The following is a 22,559-nucleotide window of genomic DNA, read 5'->3' as shown; positions in this document are numbered from 1 at the left end:
AAACTATGCTTTTATAAACGGCAATTTCCAGAACCATAATCATTAACAATTTACTGCCAGACTTTGTACGTGTGCATTTAATACGATATGATTCATAAATCTGAAATAGGTTAGATAGGACACTCAATAATAATTACTAGTCAGTTGAACTTTTTTGTGTTTTTAAATCCAACAAAAACGCGTTAAAACCTGACGAGTGCCTATTATAGTCATGTCTACCTGTTAACGAGGGATTGAAGACGTGGTTTCAACACGGGATTGGAGACGTGGTTTCAACGCGGTACATCGGATGTAGTCTCAACGAGGGACATGGGATGGGGTCTCAACAAGAAAGTTGAACGTGTAACCATGGGCGATGACATCACGACACTGGCTGCCAAGGACGTTAACATGTTGTTCGCTGAACTGCATATCTTCACAATCCAGTCCTGAGTTCCAGATTACAGGTGATATGAGTGTTTTTCAGAATCCTTTTAAAATTCCACAAAACTAACTTTTCATTAGTGGAATATTGGAATCAGTGTTTCTGGATGGCAGTTCAACTAACAATTTATTGACTCTTACTGGGAATCGTAATATCCTAACTGTATTATTGTTGTATGTTTGGTCATCAGCCCGAAGGCTGGTTGGATCCTCAACAGCTCCACCATCAGCTGTCATAGATGGCCTAGGCATCACTGAAGAGGCGTACTAGGGAAATGAGGAGTGAGGTAGTTTCCTGTTCCTTTCCTCACTGAGCCAGAAGTTGCTATTACATATCAGTCTGCCAATCCCCCTGAAATGCATACACCAACCGACCCTATGAGCAACAGTTTCACACCATTCATAGCAGGGACTGGCTGCAAAAGAAATGGCATTACTAGCATTGCTCATACCTCAGTTACTTTCATTTTGTCAAAGTCAAGTATAAGACAGAGAGAGATCAATGAAAGTAACAAAATTGCTTTAGCCTATACCAGAAGACATAGTGCACTGTAAACATTAGGTCCCACCAGCAAAGGCACAGCAATATTATTACAGTGTTTGAAATTCAATTCGTAAAGAAACAATAAGACCAAACTTTGTAAGACGAATTATTTTGCGAACTTTTAAGTGTTAAACATTTAAAGAGACTCTAGAGGACACTTTCACAATTTTAAGTGTTACATATTTAGAAAAGACTAGTGAAAATTTCCATATTTTCAAGTGAAGGAAATTTAATTTAAATTAAATAATTTTCTCTTATCCCATAATTCAAACGAGTTCAAGAAAGAACTTTAAGACATTTTAAAGGAAGAGATTGTACTTTGAAATGAAATTGATTTTGGAATGACAGACATTCGTCACAATTAATTTGATATTAAAACTTCAAGACGAAAGTGAGCCCGTTTATTACATTTTTTTTGATCAAGCAAATAATAGGAATAATGCAAGTCCTACTCAATGAAATGAATAAAAATGTTGTCTTAAAAAAATATCAACTATTATTTTGATCAACATAGACCTCTCTCTGCACCTGCTCCATAAGGACTGTTCACCCCTTTATTGTATCTCATGCCCTTATTCTTTATTCCATATCTTTCCTTGGTACACTATAGAGTGATGAACGGTTGTGGGCAGTCATCAGAACTCTTTCAGTCCTAAACATGCTGCGTTCACTTGAGTGAAAGCGAGGTATGCGTCTATTTTATTGTTTAATAATTTATGCAGGTACTTGGCATCGATTATTTTTCTCTGGTTTTCAAGGCTGGTCATTCCAATACTGGTTAGTAAATTTTTGTATGGCACCATAAATTTGAAGCCATGTGTTTGGTTATGCAGGAATCTTACAAAGCGTTTTTGCAGGTGATGCTAGTGACAAATTGAGAAAAATCAGGCCAATGATTATGCATTTCTCAGACAAATTTTCTTTATTATTTGAAATGTCAGAAAGCATTGCCTTAAGACAAATCCCTTATGAAATTTCATGGTAGGTTGCCATACGTGCAATATAATTGCAGCAAGATAGCTAGATTTGGCATAGAGATATAAAAAATTTGCACTGCAAATAAAGGCTACTGCAACACGTTTTGAATATATACAGAAAATGACAACTGACCCTTCCTTGCCTGTGAGCACTAATGTTGGTATGAGTATGTGAACCTTTCTTCTATATGGGTCACACACCCTGTACCTTGACAACTGGTACATGTCTCCAGAACTTTGTAAAAGGATTACTGAAAAACAAACTAATATTGTAGGAATTGTCAGGCCCGACAGAAAAACATGCTATCTGCCATTTTATTTAAAGGACTGCAAAGAGGTGAATATCAAACATAGTCATCCAACAATAGCATATTCAAAAACAAACAGCAAAGTAAATTGCAAAGGTCCACCTTTTCAGTTTTTAGTTTAAATTACATTATTTATTTGGTACCGGTTTTGACGTCATGTGACGCCATCATCAGCCGAACTTGGAATAGGGCAAGTATAAAGCAAAGCAAAGTCACCTCCGTACAGGCCATGAAGGCCCTTGGAGGAGTGGAAGGTAAAGGCTTCCACCATTGTTAACCTCGGCACATGATGGGGTATTGGTAAGCTCTACGCCTGGCCGCCTTTGCCCCAAGGAATTAACCTGGTACTCATTTTCGGTGTAGGCTGAGTGAACCTCAGGGCCATATGATCCTCCGGAAGTGGAAATCTTGTTTCTTAAATTTTACGACTTCCTGACAGGGATTCGAACCCACGTCCTTCCGGGCGAACCGAGCATGCCTTTACTGCCTCAGCTAGGCAGCCCTTATAGGGCAAGTACATGAAATATATTCACAATATTAAAACACAATATATGGACCTTTAACATTTAAAAATCAATGATTAGATAAAATTCAAGTCAATTATAAAACCAATGAAGATGAAAGCACATAAAAGGTAATGTTTTGAATAAGTCACTTTGTGAGACTTAGTCTTATGTGTGACATGGTCACAAGGTCAATTTATAATATAATAGCAATTAAATGCATATTTCATTAATGTTCCTCTGTAGAACAAAGAATTAATGGTGAAAGAACACAGCGATAGCCAATAAGTTTAAATCTTCAGAGAGTAAAGTATTGTATCGTATTATGATTGAGCAGGTGGATCATGTTTACAAGCAATGTTATTAGAGATGTTAAATGACCAGAGGTTCCCAATCCAATGCGGGACCTGAAGAATGAAGAAAGGAAACAATTAGAAAAGAGAAGATGGAAAAAGGGGCAAGTTGTAATTTAGTAAGAGACTCACCTCTCTCAGCTTGCTATGTGGTATGAAGTGTACAGAGGAACTGAGGGCCAAGACATGCTTGGACTGTATTGCTTGTACTGACAAGTGGAGGTTTCGATAACGAAATTGCTATGTTTCGTAATCGAACCCTCTAGAACTTGTCCATATATGGAAATGTATTTTTATTGGTTCAAATAACGATCTTTTTCATTGGTGAATATGGAGATCTGGAGTGTTGTTATTGGCTACTTGTGAGTGCTCAATTTCCAGTTCTGGGCTCCTCGTGTGAGCAAGGTTTTTGCCCGGGTCTTTGAATTCTGATCACCTCAGCGGGCGGACGCGCTTCCGCTTTGGGACTCCAGACTCTTATGGTAAGCCCTATGTTATTGCTTTTCACTTAATTTAAATTCATTCTTGTGTTTCGGCCTTTTCTTATTCAATGTAACTTTCGGTGGTAATGTAATTCGTTTTGCATATCGGAGTTTCCTCTAGACTTCCGCATTCACATTCACCAATTTTTGTTTTTGAATGATTGTGCTTCGATGGACATTTGTGTTTTCGTAGGCAACTCTTATCTGTTCTAAATTTGTAACCTACGTAAATTTAACTTTCTTTTAGTTCTCCTCCAGTAGGCCCTAATTCTGAGACGATTTCTGTGTTAAAGTTTGTATTATCCACTATCTGAAGAGCTGTAGTATTCTATTGTATGTCAATATGTATTTTAGTTCAGGGTACTTAAGTTTTTTTTCTTTCACTGTTTGCTGGCCGCATTTTCTATTTCATGTACTTTAGATTTTAAATACATTTGAGCTTAAGGGTAGTTGCCGTGTGCTTCCCTTTCCCCACAGCAAGATACGATCTCATGGCCTAGTAGGGTCCTTCCACATTTTCCACATCCTTCCGTAGTTGTCCTTGTTAGGCCTGTAAGTTAAATTTGTCGCAACGTGAACTTGGCGTTAATTTAATTTTAATTTATATTTCTATTTTTTCTAATATTTTATTTTTATTATTATATGTATTTTCGGCACACTTTATCTGAATGCATTTGTGTACGGTGGTGAGGAGTAAGGAGGGAGCTGTCCCGGTTCCGGTGGTACTGCCAACTGAATGAAAATGAAATCTGAACTGAATTGAGAATATGATCGATCGATATGAAGTTTCTAAACCGTTATTATCCTAATACAACAACTGTGTCACATACACATTATATAACATTATATAACATTTCTCAACGCGAATCTTGTTCCTAGCATGAATTCTATAGTTTGGCTTTGCTGTGTAAACAACAACAGTACTAGTACGTAAAGTGTACGACAGATGTCGCACAAGGATGCTTAAGCGATTCATAGTTTGTGTTTCAAAGGTTGCCAGTACGAATCTCGAAGATTGCCGAGGTCGACCGATTCAGCACTACGGTGTAAATGCATCCAGATAAAGTGTGCCCGATAATACATGCTAAGGTGACACTGTAATTTTTCCTCTTTCTCTGTCACCTTCTGTGACAGAGTTTCCGGTTTGTTCTGTAGTTCACTGACCTGCCCAAGCTTTTATTCAAACGTTTCTACTCTACCGACACATTCCCTCGTATCTTGCACCACTGCATTATGGATCTTGTCTAGTCTTTAGTCTACGATCTCGTGAATTTCTTCCCGAGTACTAGAAATCTTATTGCTTAGCTGTACGATATTGTTACTATTCTCAGTACATGTTCCCTTGACTTCCTCAATCTGAGTATGAAGATCCCTCCGACTCAACTCCATTTCATCTCTAATTTCAACACACCCTTTATCTAACTTAGATATTTGATCATTTACTTCTCATATCTTAGTATCTGTGCGACAGGTTTCAGCAGCTGGCGCAATTCCTATCCTTGCCGCTAGATGGGGGCTTCATTCATTCCATTCCTGACCCAGTCGAATGACTGGAAACAGGCTGTGGATTTTCATTTTCATCTCAGTATGTACTTTAGCATTTAATGATTCACATAACCTATCTATTTTATTACTGATCGTACTGTTACTACTACCAATCAATTCTTCCATTTTGCTACAGCTACCAGTCACTTCTTCCATTTTGCTGTTAACCTGTTTACTTATAGCGTTAATTTGTTTATTACAATTTTCATTACTAGTATCAATCTTTTCCTCCATTCATTTATTACTATTTTCGTTACTACTAATTATTTGTTCCATTTTGCTACTTATAGAGTTAATCTGTTTCTTACTATTTTCACTATTCTTTTCACTTAGCTCGGTCATTCTGGCCATCAGCAAATTAAGAAATTGTAGATCCCTCCCCACTAAGACTTCCTTTTGAGTTTCAGTGTGCTTCTCGACTTCTGCACTTTCCTGAATTACCTCAGAACCTTCCATCGTGTTCACACGCTCCCTATTCTCAACCTTACCTTGGATGTACGTAGAAGCAACAGCCTCCTTGTCACGTAACTTGCTGTTGTCTTCCTTGTCCATCTTTGGCTCACTAGTAATAGTATGCGATCTTAAACTGATTTCCCTTATCAAATCCTTTGACATGCCCCCAAAATACAAATATGTAACACAAAATTACACTCCTCACATTTACCGGTTATAATTCCATTGGCTTAGATGTGCATACTTAAAAATGCAAAATTGAATTTAAATGAAATAATATTAAAATATTCATGAAATAAAATACTCAATCATCGGACAATGTACTCACACTTAGTACTTACCTGATTACTTACACATACAATAGTTTATGGGCGCCAGCTACAAACCAATGTAATGATAATAGAATGAGAGTCTTGAATCTCTCTAGGGTGTGAGGTAATAAGCTTACTTTGACAGCATAACATATAGGTTCTGGGAAAAGGAGATTGGCATTCGGTTTCCTCATTAAAATCTGAGGTTATTTGATCTACTATTGAAATTAAACAATTTATTTATTTGATACTAAACAAAATATATTCTTTAAAGGCTGATTTTAACAAGTGAGATTTACTGTGATAATTCAAAAGATAATATAAAACTCTACTCTAGGCATTAAATTTGAAATCCTCTTGACTGGACATTTAAAAGCTGTACAAGAAATTTATCCCTCACTGGTTCACGTAACAGTACCTTCAACACTTTTGAGTGTTATTATGACGTACTCCTTTGAGTTGGTATCAGCTGTAGGTATCTCAAGCCTAATTTGGTGATGTATCCTTTTAGTTTCACAAACAATATATAGGATGGCTTGAAATTATATTCACACTTCACAATCAAATTTACAAGTACTTCACTGATAACTGTTGGTTTGCATTATGACGACTCAACCGAACAGATACATTGAAACACACTCTGAACATATAATCCATTTGGTCACTGACTATTACATATCCATGCGACTGCTTCTTCTTCATCTCCCTCTCCTTCCAACTGATTGCTTCCATAGGATACAGCCCTATATATATATATATATATATACACACACACACACACACACACACACACACACAAGTCGTCACATGGTATAACACCCACGTCAGAGCTAAAAACAGATATGATGTCACTCCCACCCAGCTACAAATGTTACATATAGTGTTGAAATAGCCTCAAGCAAACTAGGAACTCCCTAAATATGATCTCATTGCTAAATGCATAGAATGACAGAGCAATGACTCGACAGTCACTGTAGCAGTGTTGCACCATATGTTGCAATGTCAAAAGGTTTCACAAAACATATCCATATCTGATATTAGGCAGCAACTCTCACTCTACATAATTTTGATGCTAATATATACACACACACATAATTATATACACAATAAATTAACTACAATGAAGCAAGTGATAATTAATAATTCATGATACATAGCAAAATCAGATTATAGAATTGAATCAAATAATTTATTTATTTATTATCGTTCCGGCCATCTATGGACCACGTTTTACAGTCTTTACGTTATTTTTCACCAGTCCTGACTTCACATTCTGCCAGTACTTCTTCATCCTTGCACTGACTTCTTTCTTCTGTGTAGGTTCTCTTCTTCTTCTTCTTCTTCTTCTTCTTCTTCACAAGTTCTTCCCCAGTCTCCTGGAAACCCTTGAACTCCTTCACTTTTTGTCTAAATTTGTTTCTGTCCAGTACGTCCTCTTTTTCTACTCCTATCCTGGCCAGGTCGGTCCTTACTTCCCGAAACCATTTTGGTTCCGTCTTCCTTAGGCTGAAGAAGCTGAAAATCCTTTTTGTCAGTCGGTTGGTGTCCATTCTCTGTAGATGTCCATAAAATTGAAGCTTTCGCTTTTTCATCAATACGACGACTTCCTCTGTCTTCTGGTATAGTTCTTTGTTGGGTCTAAGTCTCCTCTCCCCACCTTTCATTTTCGGGCCCAAGATCTTCCGGAGCATTTTCCTCTCTTTCTTTCTGATGTTCTCTAGATCTCCCTTTCAAATCATGTCCAATATTTCTGCTGCGTATAAGCATTCAGGTCTGATGACTGTGTCCAGATGTCTTAATTTGGCTCCATATGACAAAGCTTTCTTGTTGTAGGTGTCTCTAGTGAGCTGATACGCTGTTTCCATTTTTCTCGCTCGTTCTATCAGAGCTAGCTTCTCTGATCCATTCTCTTGAACTATTTCTCCAAGATACTTGAAGCACTTTACTCTTTTGACTTTCCCCTCTTTCAACTTTAACATTTGAGGAGCCTCTTTGATGTTGGTCATAAATTCAGTCTTACTGTATGATATTTGCAGTCCAGTCATTTCTGCTATGCTATGGAGTTGTTCCACTCTTTTCTTTGCTATTTCTATGTCACTGGCAAAGACTGCGATATCATCAGCATATGCCAGGCAGTCTATCCGTATAGCACCTGCCCCTCTTCCAATACGGAATGCTTCTTTGTCTGGGATTCCTTCTTTCCACTTCCTTATCACCTTTTCCAAGACACAGTTAAAGAGAATTGGTGAGAGTCCATCCCCTTGTCTCACACCAGTCTTGACTTCAAAGGACTCCGATATTTCACCCATGAACTTGACCTTTGACTTGGTGTTGGTAAGTGTCTGTTTGATGATATTCCTTGTTTTACTGTCCACACCAAATTCTTCCAGTATTCCGAATAACGTCTCTCTATCTACCGAATCGTAGGCCTTCTTAAAATCCACGAAGACTACAACATATTTGCTTCGTCCCAGCATCTTGTACTTTATGATGTTCTTGAGATTAAAAATCTGCTCAGCGCATGATCTGCCTTTCCAGAATCCAGCTTGGTACTCGCCCAGTTCTTCATCGAGTCTTTCTTCAATGATGATGATGATGATGATGATGATGATGATGATGATGATGATGATGATGATGATAATAATACAGATGAATGCTTGTAACAGGATTTGAACCGTTACACCTTGTCTATCTTCTACTTACTTTGCTGTCTCACGGGTTTTCTTTTTCTTGGGGGTCACATTACCCTTAATTTCACTCTGTTTCACCCACAACAAATCAAGGCTTTCTACAGTGGCAAAACACCAAGCACCTGGTTGCAATTACAAGGACTCCAAGATTTTATTTGCTTATACATATCCATCATGGAAGGCTGCAACTCTATCCAGGATAGCTGTATTCAGAGTTTCATTTCCCACAAAAAAAAATTTTGGGGCATCTTTTCCAGATTACAGCATTCAGCGTCTCATTTAAATTCTGTGTCTAACCATGCAGATATGTAACGGTACCAAAGAATCAAAACACAAACTGCATTGCTCTGCCATTGGAAGGAATGACCAACATGAACTACATTCTCACACAGAGACTACAGATGTGCGTTAACGGCTGAAGAGGAATTGAAGTGCCATGTTGAACAGTCAAACAAGATGGATGCCATGCCCTTCTTATAACCTTAACTTTAAATGGCCATATATCAAATAAATACGGAAATTTTTTCACCAAACTAACTTTGAGTGATATTTAATGTATTTAGTATCAAAAATATAAAAAAGTGAAAATCAATGTTTTTCACCCAAACGTAAGTCAGTACCACCTAAGTGTCAGGCCCAGTTCCTCGCCATGATATTAGTGAACAAATGAAGTTTGAGTGGTGTTTCTAAAAGTGGGAAAGATCACATACAATATGCAGATAAAGTTGGAATTCACAAGGATGAATTGTGTACAGGAAGGGGAGTTAGGGATTGGAATAATTTACCAAGGAAGATGTTCATGATGATGATTATGCTTGTTGTTTAGAGGGGCCTAACATCTAGGTGACCGGCCCCTATGGTACGAAATTATATGAAATGCGATTACAATTTAAAAGTACAAAATTCATCCACTGACCAGAATTCAAAACGTGATGATGAGGAATGAATTGATGAATATGAATTTAAAACAATCAGTGGATAAGACGCGCAATGCCTCATATTCCCAGAAACAATATTACTGACCAAGGGACTGCTTTCAAAGCCCAATCCTGAATCAATGATGCTTGTCTAAATGGGTCAATATCTATGTCAACGATCCCGCATAATGGCACTTGTCGCTAGTAAAGGAGAACCATGGTATTTCTCAAGTTGCGGTACTAATCAAAGGTAGCGTAAACTCACGGTGTTCCAACGTCGTACAGGTAATGCTGACCTTTGGTGTTTCTCACACAATGGCGCCACTCATATCCAACGCAAACCGATGAGGTTCCTCACCTAGGTGTACTAATCATGGGCGCTGGTATTCCCGTGGTGTTCCTCACATAGTGGGTACTAATCACAGGCAATGCAGACCCATGGTGTCGCTCATATAGTGGTACAACTCACAGGCAACGCCCAGACCCACGGTGTTGCTCACATGGGTACGACTCACGGGTACTGGAAACCCACAGTGATCCACCCTCTGCTGCTACTAAGCACAAACCTATTCCGTACCTCCTATGGGAACGACATCTGTATCATATGGTGGTACTACTCGCAAGTAAAGGCGGCCCATGGTGTTTCCCACATGATGTTACTAAGCAAAAGTAGTTTCATGGTTCTAAGACAAACATCCCTTGGTCACCCCTTTTAGTCGCCTCTCACGACAGGCAGGGGATACCGTGGGTGTATTTTCCGTCTGCGTCCCCTACCCACAGGGGATAGAGAGAGAGAGAAAAAGAAAAAGAAGGGATCCGTTACTTTGACAAATGAAGTAACGGACGAAGAAAGGCAAGGGCCACGAAGGACGTGAAAATGAAAGACTCCCTAGGCCTCAAATGCTCTAATACCGTCGAGGTCGGAAAAGAACAAGAGTTGACCAAGGGAGGTCGAACAGGATAGACGAAAGTGAGGAGCCTGGCACAAGTAAGTGGAAGCAATGCCAGGACTTAGCTAAAGGCCCTGTGATCGCCAATCCACACTCCCAAGTTGAGAGTCCCTTGGGCCCCTTTTAGTCGCCTCTTACAACAGGCAGGGGATACCATGGGTGTATTCTACATGTGCGTTCCCCACACGCAGGGGATAGTGTGTTTGGTCCGCGAGAGGTATTTTATTTCCCTCAAGTCCGCCGGCAAGCCGGTTAGGACCCCCCTATTCACCACCTGGGACGTGCCACGTGGGAGTATCACCTCTCCCCCTGCTACGCCAGCGTTGTAGGTTCGTGGAGGAAGATGTTAAGTCAATTTCGAAATTCTTTGCAATTATTTAAGAAAAGACTAGGTAAGCAACAGATAGGGAATCTACCACATGGGCAACTGCCCTAAATGCAGATCAGTGGTGATTGATTGAGTGTTCAATTGGACATTTCTTGCTAGTTACTAGAGAACCACATGGCAAAACAACTATTTTCCTGACTCGTCAGCTTTCATGGCTGCTAGAACAGATAGCACACACGGTGGAAATTACCCTCTGGCCTACAAGTATTAGTCTACCCAAGTTCATTGAAGTACTACTTCACAACCAAGGAAAAAACAAAATTGCTAGCGTAAGCAAAGGGAAAAACAAGTGGCAAATCACACCATATATAGAGAAATAGGGACATGCAAACAAACACAATGGCAGGTCAGACTGGGAAGACGGAAAAATAAAAAGGGGAGACAGGGAAAAACAAACATGAAAACAATCTCCACAACTTTGTATACTGCCATCCTCAATACACTGATGGAAAGAAGTATCCAAAACACCATGAAATAAGGAATGTAGAATACAGAAAGTTTGGCAATATATTTGTTGAGGTAACATATTTAATTGATTAAAGGTATAAGACTACAGTTTAACCTTCACGCAAGAAAAGCCACCGCAAATGTACCATGCCAGTCTATTAATAACTGGTGTAATCACCTGACTGTTGAATGCAGGCATGCAAAAGTGCATGCATTGTGTCGTACAGGTGCTGGATGTCAGCTTTTGGGATGGAGATCCATGCCTGTTGCACTTGGTCGGTCAATACAGGGACTGTTAATGCCAGTTGTGGATGACGCTGGAGTTGTTGTCCAATATATCCCATATGTGCTCGATTGGGAGCAGATTGGAGAATCGAACAGGCCAAGGGAACATGCTGACACGTCGGGTTTCTAACGCGGCATGGGGACGTGCATTACCCTGTTGGAAAACACCACCAGGAATGCTGTTCATGAATGGCAACACAACAGGTCAAATCACCAGATAGACGTACACATCTGCAACCAGGGTGCTCCTGCTGTCGTAGGGAATTGCTCCCCATACCACAACTCCTGGTGTAGGTCCAGTGTGTCAACACCGCAGACAGGTGAAATGCAGGTGATCAGCTGGACTCCTTCTAACCAACACATGGCCATCACTGGCACCAAGGCAGAACCAGCTATCATTGGAAAACACAATGGACCTCCACTCCATCCTCCAATGAGCTCTTGCTTGACACCACTGAAGTCGCAGTCAGCAGTGGTTTGGGATAAGTGGAATGCACATCGCAGGCCATCTGGCTCGGAGCTGTCCTTCAAGTAACCGATTTCAAACGGTTTGCTGCGCCAACTGCTGCTCGAATTGCTGTTGTAGACGCAGTCTACTGCGCCACAGCCATACGCCGAATACGGCGGTCCTCCCTCTCGATGGTGCCATGGGGACATCCGGAGGCCCGTCTTCTTTTCAGTGTACTTTCTCGTGACTACTGCTGCCAGCACGCATGCACAGTGGAGACATTCCTGCCAACTCGTTCTGCAATAGCACGGAAGGAAAATCCACCTTCACGTAGCCCTATTATATGGCCTCGTTCAACCAAAGTGAGCTGTTGATACTGGCCTCTTCATCATCATAAAGGCATTCTTGACCCACTCACAGTCACTCCGTCCAATCTCACAGGTAACTAAAGCTCTCGCACAGTACAGCCTGTATTTAAAGCAAACCTGATTTACAACATCATGGGGCCACTACTAGCTCTACGCTAATGTGATTTGCGGGAAATTTGAATCAACATCATCTTTCAGATGTATAAACACGCCTACCAATGTCTGTTAATCTAGCACAACCCCTTCTTGGTGGTTGGATATTATTTTCCGCCAGTGTAGATAGCCTCTCTCCTCAATAATCTCAGTTCTACATCAAATTTCTTTTCAGCCAACGAGGAGTTTGTTTCTGCTTCCCATCTTTGTCAGGAGTGTGGGCATCTACACTCACCAAATGCCATCTGACAGATCATCAGTCTTGATGTGGGAAGTGTAGGATAGGAATTTTCTCTTTTTTTTTTTGTCTAAGACCGCTAAATAAGTCATTTAAACACACAGATGATATTACAGTCAGGTTTCTCAGCTACTGTGTTCTGTTTTGTTATTTATTCTGTAGAATTTATTCTACCACTCCAACTCTGTCATTTCCAGCTAATGCAGTCATGGCAATATTGAGTAAATTATGTGAACTTGTTTTGGGAGATAATCCAACTATTGGTGAAATAAGAGATGTTTTTGAAATTGAGTGAATAAATGGAACCTTCAGATAGTGAAGCAAGTTAAAACACTTGACCTAGCCACTCACTAGTTAAGAATGGCAAGAAGTTTATCCATTGCCATAAACTTATCCAGTTACGAATAATGCTACTCCATTATTATATTCTGAATTGGTTTAGATCAGAATCTAATTGCATGCACTTTGGCTAAAGGGGCAACATACATTTCATGGATCATTAAAATTACAATATCAACTGAAGTGAACTCACCTTCCTAAAAAACAGACCCAGGGAACATGCTCTCCTTGGTTTAGCCCTGTTAACTACTTGAGGCTGAGATGGCCGCTGTCCCTGTGGCTGTTGTTGGTTCGCATTGTTGTTATTGGCTGAGGGTTGGGCCTCGATCCCTGCACCTGGAACATATGAGATTGGGATGTACCATTAACCATTCTCACCTTTTATGACTGAACATATATTTCAGGTAACCTTTTCAAAACCAGAATTGAAGGCTCAGTGAAACAAGGACCCCCATCTGATTCAAAGAAAACAATGTGTAGCAGAAACAGGACAAAAATGACAGGCGAATACAATGGGGTTGATAACATTTATATTGAAACATCAAACCGCCAACCTGATAATTTAAAATTTTACAATGGAGAATTTCAAGGATGGTTTAACAGCACGATCCAAATCTATCTGTCTTGTGGTCAATAGCAGGTAGCATCTGGAATAACCCAAAAGAAAGTTCCCAACTGGAAAGTAGGAATCTTAATAATTAAACCAAAAGAAAATCACAGAAGTTATATTTAGAGCACAAACAATCTTTTCTTTTTGATTTTCAAGGTCGAAGAAAAATGAATATGTTTGGACAAAAGAAGTCCAGATTTAAGCCAAACTTCCAACAAATGAATTGCGATGGAAATAAAAGAATATTAGCATCATCTATTATATAAATAACATGAATCTTAGGTGACTGATTGATTGGATGATAAATAGCCCAACTAAGCTTTTGCCTCCTGATGGTAGTAAAAACCATGTTTTGCTACACATGTTTAATAACATCAGAATGCTATACAGGAAAAAATCACATAGAGAGAACTATGATTTCTTCCCACTTACAATTCCAAGTTCTATTCTGTCAAATTTACCCAGAAATTAGTGAAGGATTGCTACTCTACATTTCTTGTAATAGCTCATCACACACTACTAAAAACAAAAGAAGAAATTTGGTCACATCTTTAGAGGTTCCTAACTACATTGTATGAATGCATAGTGGGATGAGGATTGGACTACTATGGCAGTAGCGTGTCCTATTTACATAACGGAGGGCTTGCTGTCATCCACATGTTTGGGAAATGTCAGTGTCATTTGAAATGTATGGGTGCCTAAATTCTAAGTGTGTGCGAAGGTTGGTCTGAGTAGTGTAATGTTGACAAGTCATAGCTGATGGTGCAAACCGAGGTTGGCAACAGGTGAATCAGCTGTCATCGAATGAAGATGCTTGTGCACTTACACTGCTTCAAGAAGGCTACTCACAGAGGTACAGTATGTTGCCAGAATGCTAGGGGTTGCTCAGAATATAATTTGGTTTCAGAGGAAATGTTTCCAGGATACTGAAAGTTTTGCCAGGCACCCTGGCATGAAACACCCCAGGATAAGAACGTTTTGAACATCTACCAAGTTCTCCAAAACTGCCAAGTTACAGCACAAGCACTACAGGTGGACCTTCAGCAGGTTTCTGGAGTGCAAGTTACTGACCAAACAGTCAAACAGGCTTAGAAAGGCCAATTTAAGATCCTGATGACACGCTTAAGTATCTACATAGGGCAAGTGACATCATGGCAGGAGACTGAAGTTTACTAGAGATCATCTGCACTGGCAGCTAAGACACTGGCATCCTGTGCTGTTCTCAGATGAATCCAGCTTTGAGTTATATCATTCAGAAGGTCTTCTGCGAGTCTGGAGAAAACTAGGGGAGCAACTACATTTGAAAGCTGTACAATCTACTGTTGTTCATCGAGGTGGATTTTTCATGGTGTAGCCAGGAATGTCTTGACACGAAAACAGATTTCCTGATCATTTGCAATGGATCCTTGACTGTTCAACGATACATTGATGAGATCTTTGTGTCACAAGTGATGCTTCACGTGAGGCAACTTGAAGATAACTCAATATTCACATATGATAATTGCTAGTGTTTTAGTGGTGGAAGATTTAGCTGATACAGTTATTTCAACATTGCCCAGGGTATGCCTGACAGCTTGTCACATTCCTTAGGGAAGCGTCTTGCATACGTGAAGTGTGCTACAGTAAGTCCTTAAGTTGTACATCTACATCAATGTCCAACTATTGAACACTTGAACCAAGGCCTTCATCTATGCGGATGATACAGCCCTTGCTGCTCAGTGAAGAACATTTGAGGAAAATGAAACTCAGCTAACATCTGCCCTTGAAAAACTAACCATCCATTTTGATGCAAACAACCTGAAACACAATCCAGTAAAAATGCAAATATATGCACATTCCATGTATGGAATTGGGAAGCAAGCAGAAAGCTGAATATTATGAGGAGAGGTCAATAACTAATGCACTCAATCAATATTGATCACTACTGGTCTGCATAAAGGGCATTCGCCCAGCTGGCAGATTTCCTATGTGTTATTTTCCTAGCCTGTTCTTAAATGATTACAAAGAATTTGGAAATTTATTGAACATCTCCCTTGGTAATTTATTCCAATCCCTAACTCCCCTTCCTATAAAGGAATATTTGCCCCAATTTGCCCTCTTGAATTCTGACTATCTTCATATTGTGATCTTTCCTACTTTTAAAGACATCACTCAAACTTATTCATCTACTAATGTCATTCCATGCCATCTCTCCACTGACAGCTCGGAACATACCACTTACAATACCAATATACTTGGTCTGTTATTGGACATTATTCCCTATGGGAATCAACATCTCATCACATACCACTTAGTTGAGCAGCTCGTCTCCTTTCTCCTAAGTCTTCCTTCCCAGCTCAAACTTTGCAACATTTTTGTAACGCTACTCTTTTGTCAGAAATCACCCAGAACAAATCACGTAACCAGTAGAGACGAAGATGGAGATACGGTCAAGAAGACCCTTCCTTCAATTCCTGCTTATTCAGTGCAAACCCAAACAACTAATTACCTCACTGCAAGTCAAGCAAGAACAGAACAGAACAGAAATTACATGTTGAGTCAAAATTTCTAGGAAGTGCTTCTTTTTGATTTCCTGGTCAGGTCAGGGAATTTATACCTGGATCTGAGGGCTGGTTCAAGGTCCACCCAGCCTACATGATTACATTGAGGAGCTATCTGACAGTGAGTAGTGGCTCCGGTCTAGAAAGCTAAGAATAACGGCCGAGAGGATTCGTCGTGCTGACTACATGACACCTCATAATTTTCAGGCTTTTGAGCTGACCAGTGGTCCCTTGATAGGCCATGGCATTTTTGGGGGCTTTTGCGTCATGAGGTTTGGTTTGGTTTTTTAAGTAACTGAAATCCTGTTAAACAGAATTTCACTTACCACATATTTTATTATAAGCTGACCTCCAGGAAATCAGTACATTTTATTTTGTTTTATTGTTAATGTTTACCCACACTGAATTCTTTACGAATTTCAATCAATAGTAGCTCGTACCTGCTTTTCATTGAACCGGGCGAGTTGGCCATGCGGTTAGGGGCGCACAGCTGTGAGCTCGCATCCGGGAGATAGTGGGTTTGAATCCCACTGTCGGCAGCCCTGAAGATGGTTTTCCGTGGTTTCCCATTTTCATACCACGCTGTACCTTAATTAAGGTCATGGCTGCTTCCTTCCCATTCCTAGGCCTTTCCTGTCCCATCATCGCCATAAGACCTATCTGTGTCGGTGCGACGTTAAGCAAAAAAAAAAAAAAAAGCTTTTCCTTGAGACAACAGCAGTATTTCAGCACTCCATGCGAATAGTGCGTAATAGTGCATAAAACTTGTAGGTATTGGCAAAGCTGGGGGAAGTGATTGCATTTGCTAGGCCCTCAACCAGACTTAAAAGAGATTTGAGGAAGTCTGAACCTTGCAGTTGCAGATTACCTCTCCTCACTCTTTACCTACATCACCATGGAGGTCATTTCACCTCTGTATCCAATGCAAGTGACCTGAATTTCCTGTTGAAGAAGCATGTGTGACTTTTCAAAGCACTTCTTAAAGCGATATTTTGAATTGCTTTACATTTTCTTCCGCTGCATGGCCACCTTAAGAGATTGCTTTGATAGTAAGGAGTAAACTAGAAAAATTGCTCTTCCTCTGCAATTTTTTTAAATTTTGGTATTTCATTCTGTAAAATATTATTTTGTACACAACAGCTATTCAATAAATTAAAACACACTGAAAGCAATTAAAAGCACCAAGAAGGCAATGTTCAGTATGTGTTAAATCTTGTAATTTGGCAAAATGTAACATTTAGATTAAATTGTCCTAAATCTCAGCAGTGGTGATGTCACTCTATTTCCAATTCACACAGTTTAGTCATCCAGTTAGTCTTTCCAAAGGGAAGTGCTGAGCAATACCTGAATACTGAATGAATTCTCACAAAAAGCTTACAAGGTGGATTATTACAAAAGAAATTTAAACAACAGAACTAAGAAGCAAGAGTCTGTAAAGCTACTTACTCTGAATATTGACAGCCATAGGTTTGCTCGAGGACTGGAACTTGGACTGTCCAGGCTTCACTGGCTGTGCTGGTGGTTCTGAATTTGGCAGAGAACTTTCCCCTTGAAACAAACGTTTCTTAGCCAAACTATTCACTGGGACTGGTGATCGAAACCGATCCAACAAAGATGTTGCAGGAGACTGAGGAATATCTTGATTTATAAACAAATAATGAATACATCAATAGTATTTGTATGGAATATATACAAACTAAAAGCAAAAGAATTACACATAAAGAAAAAGAAACAGCGTTAACACTAACTTGGAACAGGCAATGATCGATCTCCAGAAGTAATCCTGTGGATGACAGGGTTTTGGTGTGGCACAGAGGACATGCTTTCATTCAACTGGACAGGAAGAAAAACATCGTCACACGAAGGTACTGGCAAACCCGAACTCTTGATGCTCTCCCACAGAGGACTCCCACTGCGCCATGCCATCGAATCCAAAATCTGTTCTTCAATCTAAGCCGTATGAAAATATACACAAATGTAAATGTTCCAGCAATTTCCTTCCATAGCAATTATTTTTCTCTCAATATCCTCAACTGGAAGATAGTTAAAATTATGAAGACAGCTCATCAGTATGCTACTGCTGTCAATGGTAATGCTAAAAAATTTTTATACAAAATTTAATAATCTGTTTTTGGGAATGGAAAACAGCTGAAAATATTTCAATGAGTAATCCCTCATTATAAAACTTACAATCTGAAGGGTCTCAAAAATAGAGATTTGTAGAGCATTATAAATTTTCCTCCATAATTTATTACATGAAGTCCACCGCAAGATACCATGAGACAGCCGCATTTACAAAGACTCATTTGAGAGAAATAGAGCTCAAAGAGTTTTAATGGCAACAACTAGATCACAAAGATCAACTCCAGTATCCAGCTGGTACCTTGGAGCCATTATATTTTTTTACATTAAGCCACTAGTATTTATTGAATTTTCTTTCTAGGTGCCAGAATTTTGATGAAGTCACGTTCAATTAATTCAACTGACATGGTTATTTAATACCTTTTGAAAATCCAAACCACCATGCTAAGATTTATCTCACAACCTTGAACACATCATATGAATGACTAACCGACTTCCTCTAAAGGCATTTCCTCAATACAAGACAAAAGTACAAAATGTGATGCAGAAAATGAAAGAAAGCATTTGTCAGAAAACAAAAAAATGGTACCAAACTGTTAGAAGTTTTGTGCTTTTTAAGAAAATTACAAGGTCAATTTCAAAAATACATGACAAAGGATCCTTTTCATTTTTCACATCACAAAGATAATAACAAAATGACATAAAAATGTAAAGGTTTAATTCCCATCAATACCTAGGTGTTAATATAAGGAATGATCTTCATTGGGGTAATGATATTAACGAGGTTGTGGTGACAGATCTCTGCACATGGTTAAGAAAGTATTTAGGGGTAAGTCTCTAGTACGACCACAGTTAGAATATGATTCCCATATATGGGACCCTCACCACGACTACATGATACGAGAACTGGAAAAAAATTCAAAGGAAAGCTGCAAAGTTTGTTCAGGGTGAGAACACATTCAATGTTAAAATATGTTATACATTATTTGGTACATGTTTCATCTAATGTAAGACTTCTTCAGTCCTAGCATCTCGTATCTAATTAAAATACATAATTGTTATCATCTAATAACTTTAAAATGGATGAACCCATGTCCTTTCTGAAATGTTTGAAAGTACACTAAAAACAATATACACTGTTTTTTCATACAATTTGCAATTTACAAATTCATCATATAGGTCCATATTGATACAGCTTAATTAAGAACTAGTATTAGGTTTAATGGTCCACCTAATCAATACACTTCACTTTTGAGGACCTCGTCTTTTGAAATATATTTTCATTAGATTTAAAGCTCCAGTATTCTTCAGTTGATGATAAGGTCCCATTCTCCCATTTTCGAGACCAAAGTTCAAATTCTACCTCAGTCAGTACACTGAAGTTACCGGTACCATAAGTCAAATCTCAAGAAATATTATTTAGAATCAAATTTCAAAATGTGAAGAATTTTTGTAAGAAAGTAATGGACAGTTAACATTGAATGTGTTCTCACTTATCAAGTGAAGTGTATTGATTGGGTGGACCATTAAAACTAATACTAATTCTTAATTAAAGTAGTGTTATGAAAATGTTGCAAACTTTGGGCTGGGAAGACTTGGGAGTAAGGAGACGAGATGTTCGACTATGTGATATGTTTATAAACTTAACCATAACAGGTGTTTATATTTGTTCCTGTACTGACTTGTGGTTGTCTAAAGCTATTAAAAACTATTTAAAATAGTATATGTTTGGTTTACATTTATTTTGTCCCCAAAACATGTTTGAATGAATGATTTTCAATGATAAAAGCGTATTGACAAGGTGTACTATACTATTTTAAATAGTTTTTAATAGCTTTATGTGATATGTTTTGAGCTGTCAGTGGAAAGCTGGCGTGGAATGACATAAGTAGATGAATAAGCTTGAGCAGAGCTTTTAAAAGTACAAAAGTTCATAATATGAAGCTAAAGTTGGAATTCAAGAGGACAAATTGTGGCAAATACTTGTTTATAGGACGAGGAGTAATGAACTGGAATAAATTATCCAGGTAAACAATTGATATGGAATCTGCCACCTGTGCGACAGCCCTAAATGCAGATCATTGATGACTGATCCTAAAAATACACCGGGGTCTGGATGTAGAAATCAAAACCAGAATCAATATTGCAAGAAGTGTATTTCTAAAAGTAAAATGTCTTGTGTGCAACTGTGACTTCCGTTTTGAAATTCATAGGCATGTCATGAACTGTTGTTACCTGAACTTAAGTATGGTGTCAAAAGGATGGTCACAAACTGCAGCAAGGAACCAACTGCAGGCACTGGAAATGTGGATGTACCGTAAAATGCTGGGAAATTATGTGAAGTCCTAACCCTTGCAAAATGCAGAGAACAGCCTATTTCAGTCACATTTTCCAACACGACAAATACAGCCTGATACAACTGATGAAATAAGGCAAAATAGAAGTGAAACATGGATATGGGCAGAGAAGATTATCCTCGTGCAGAACCTCTGATGGTTCGACATCCATGGCAAGGCAACTCCAATATGGAAAACACAAATTAGGAATAATAAATACATGGTGGTCACTGTCCTTCTGTGAGATGGCACCAGAAGAAGATAAAGAATATTCCTGAAAATAACTGAAACTTTATTGAGAACAAAACACCCAGTTCTTGAAATCATAGGGCTGTGCAGCACCACAAAAACTGGGGTGTATTTCATAAAGTCTTATGTTTGTTTGTTTGTTTAGTGTATGGCTTTTATTACCAGGAGTGTCCAACATGTTCAACCATGGACGACCTACATGTCTAGGTGTGAGATGATGAGGTAGGGAGATGGTGAACCATGGCATCGGCACATAGCCTACTCCTGTTGATTACCACCAATGGATCTGCTCAAGGCTTAATGCCACCATCCAATGGACGAATCACCATCAATAGCTTCATATGCCCTCACTCCACAGGTTATTCCTGGGCCTTGTGATAGGTATTTCTATCTGGCATATTAGCAAACTTTAATAATAATAATAATAATAATAATAATAATAATAATAATAATAATAATAATAATAATAATAATAATAATCGTATGGCCTCAGCTACCGTGTGCAGACATTTCAATTTGACGCCATCTGGCTGTCTGCTCATCAATTTCGACATTCAGTTTTACTCTAGGCCCCCACTAGATGGCAGACCGAGTAAACCGAAACTCTCTTGGGCGTCTATGGCTGAGATTTAATGAATTTTGTCGGGTAAACACCAAATGTGTCACCAGAGATCTTTTACATGCTGACATCGTACGACATGGAGTGTCAAATGGACTTTTTTCCGCCCTTCAAAAATCCGACTACCTCTGCCGGGTTTGAACCCGCTATCTTGGGATACGGAGGCCGACACTCTACCGCTGATCCACAGAGGCAGCTTTGGAAGATAAAATACTGTGTAGTTGGTATACTTTGTCCTTGTGGCAGCCTCCTCATGGGAGAAGTTGTATTAATAAAAAAATAAATTGAATTTGCTGGGCTGTCACAGTTGAAGCGCTGACCTTCTGACCTCAACTTCGCAGGTTTGATCCTGGCTCAGTCCGGTGGTATTTGAAGGTGCTCAAATACGTCAACCTCATGTTGGTAGATTTACTGACATGTAAAAGAACTCCTGTGGGACTAAATTCCAGCACCTTAGCATCTCTGAAAAACTATATAAAAGTAGTTAGTGAAATGTAAAGCAAATAACATCCATCATCACTAGAATTGAATCTAGGCTTCTGGCACACAATGTAGTGATTATAAAATGTATATCACCACATCTCCTACTGTGCCAGCCAACATTCTGACAATAGTTGTCTAAAGCTATTAAAAACAATTTAAAATAGTATATGTTTGGTATTATGTATTATGCCCCCAAAACATGTTTGAATGAATGATTTTCAATGATAATGGCCGTCGACCAGGTAACCATGGAGTCGGACCTTATAGACTTGATACCTTAATGATCATGGCCATCAGGGAGACTACAGATTCTTGTAACTGTTTTTAACTAAATGGTAGGTGTAGTGTAGCAGTATTGTATTCATCGTCGTCGGCTGCAACTCGTATCTGAATAATCATATTCTTGAGCAGTTTACATTTTTACACTCACAAGGCTTTGTGAATAAGTTTCATATGACTTAGTTGCCCAATTTTGGCATGAAACATATGTCTACACAGATCACATGAAATGGTTGGGA

General features: G+C 39.0%; 1 protein-coding gene across 1 annotated transcript in view; it reads right to left on the bottom strand.

Annotated features, from left to right (window-relative positions):
* Positions 1 to 22,559, bottom strand: part of LOC136871679 (retinoblastoma-like protein 1) — a 114,231-nt gene that overhangs the window by 46,202 nt on the left and 45,470 nt on the right. Inside the window, exons 6-8 of the mRNA XM_067145177.2 lie at positions 18,021 to 18,222; positions 17,719 to 17,910; positions 13,316 to 13,458 (exon numbers count right to left, since the gene is read on the bottom strand). Of these exons, the coding sequence (XP_067001278.2) occupies positions 13,316 to 13,458; positions 17,719 to 17,910; positions 18,021 to 18,222 (537 nt within the window). The remainder of the gene's footprint in view (positions 1 to 13,315; positions 13,459 to 17,718; positions 17,911 to 18,020; positions 18,223 to 22,559) is intronic.

This window comes from Anabrus simplex, chromosome 4, assembly GCF_040414725.1.
Source record: "Anabrus simplex isolate iqAnaSimp1 chromosome 4, ASM4041472v1, whole genome shotgun sequence".
NCBI classification, from domain to species: Eukaryota; Metazoa; Arthropoda; class Insecta; order Orthoptera; family Tettigoniidae; genus Anabrus; species Anabrus simplex.
Note: the sequence above shows the minus strand (reverse complement) of the source record. Positions and strands in the feature narration are given on the sequence as shown.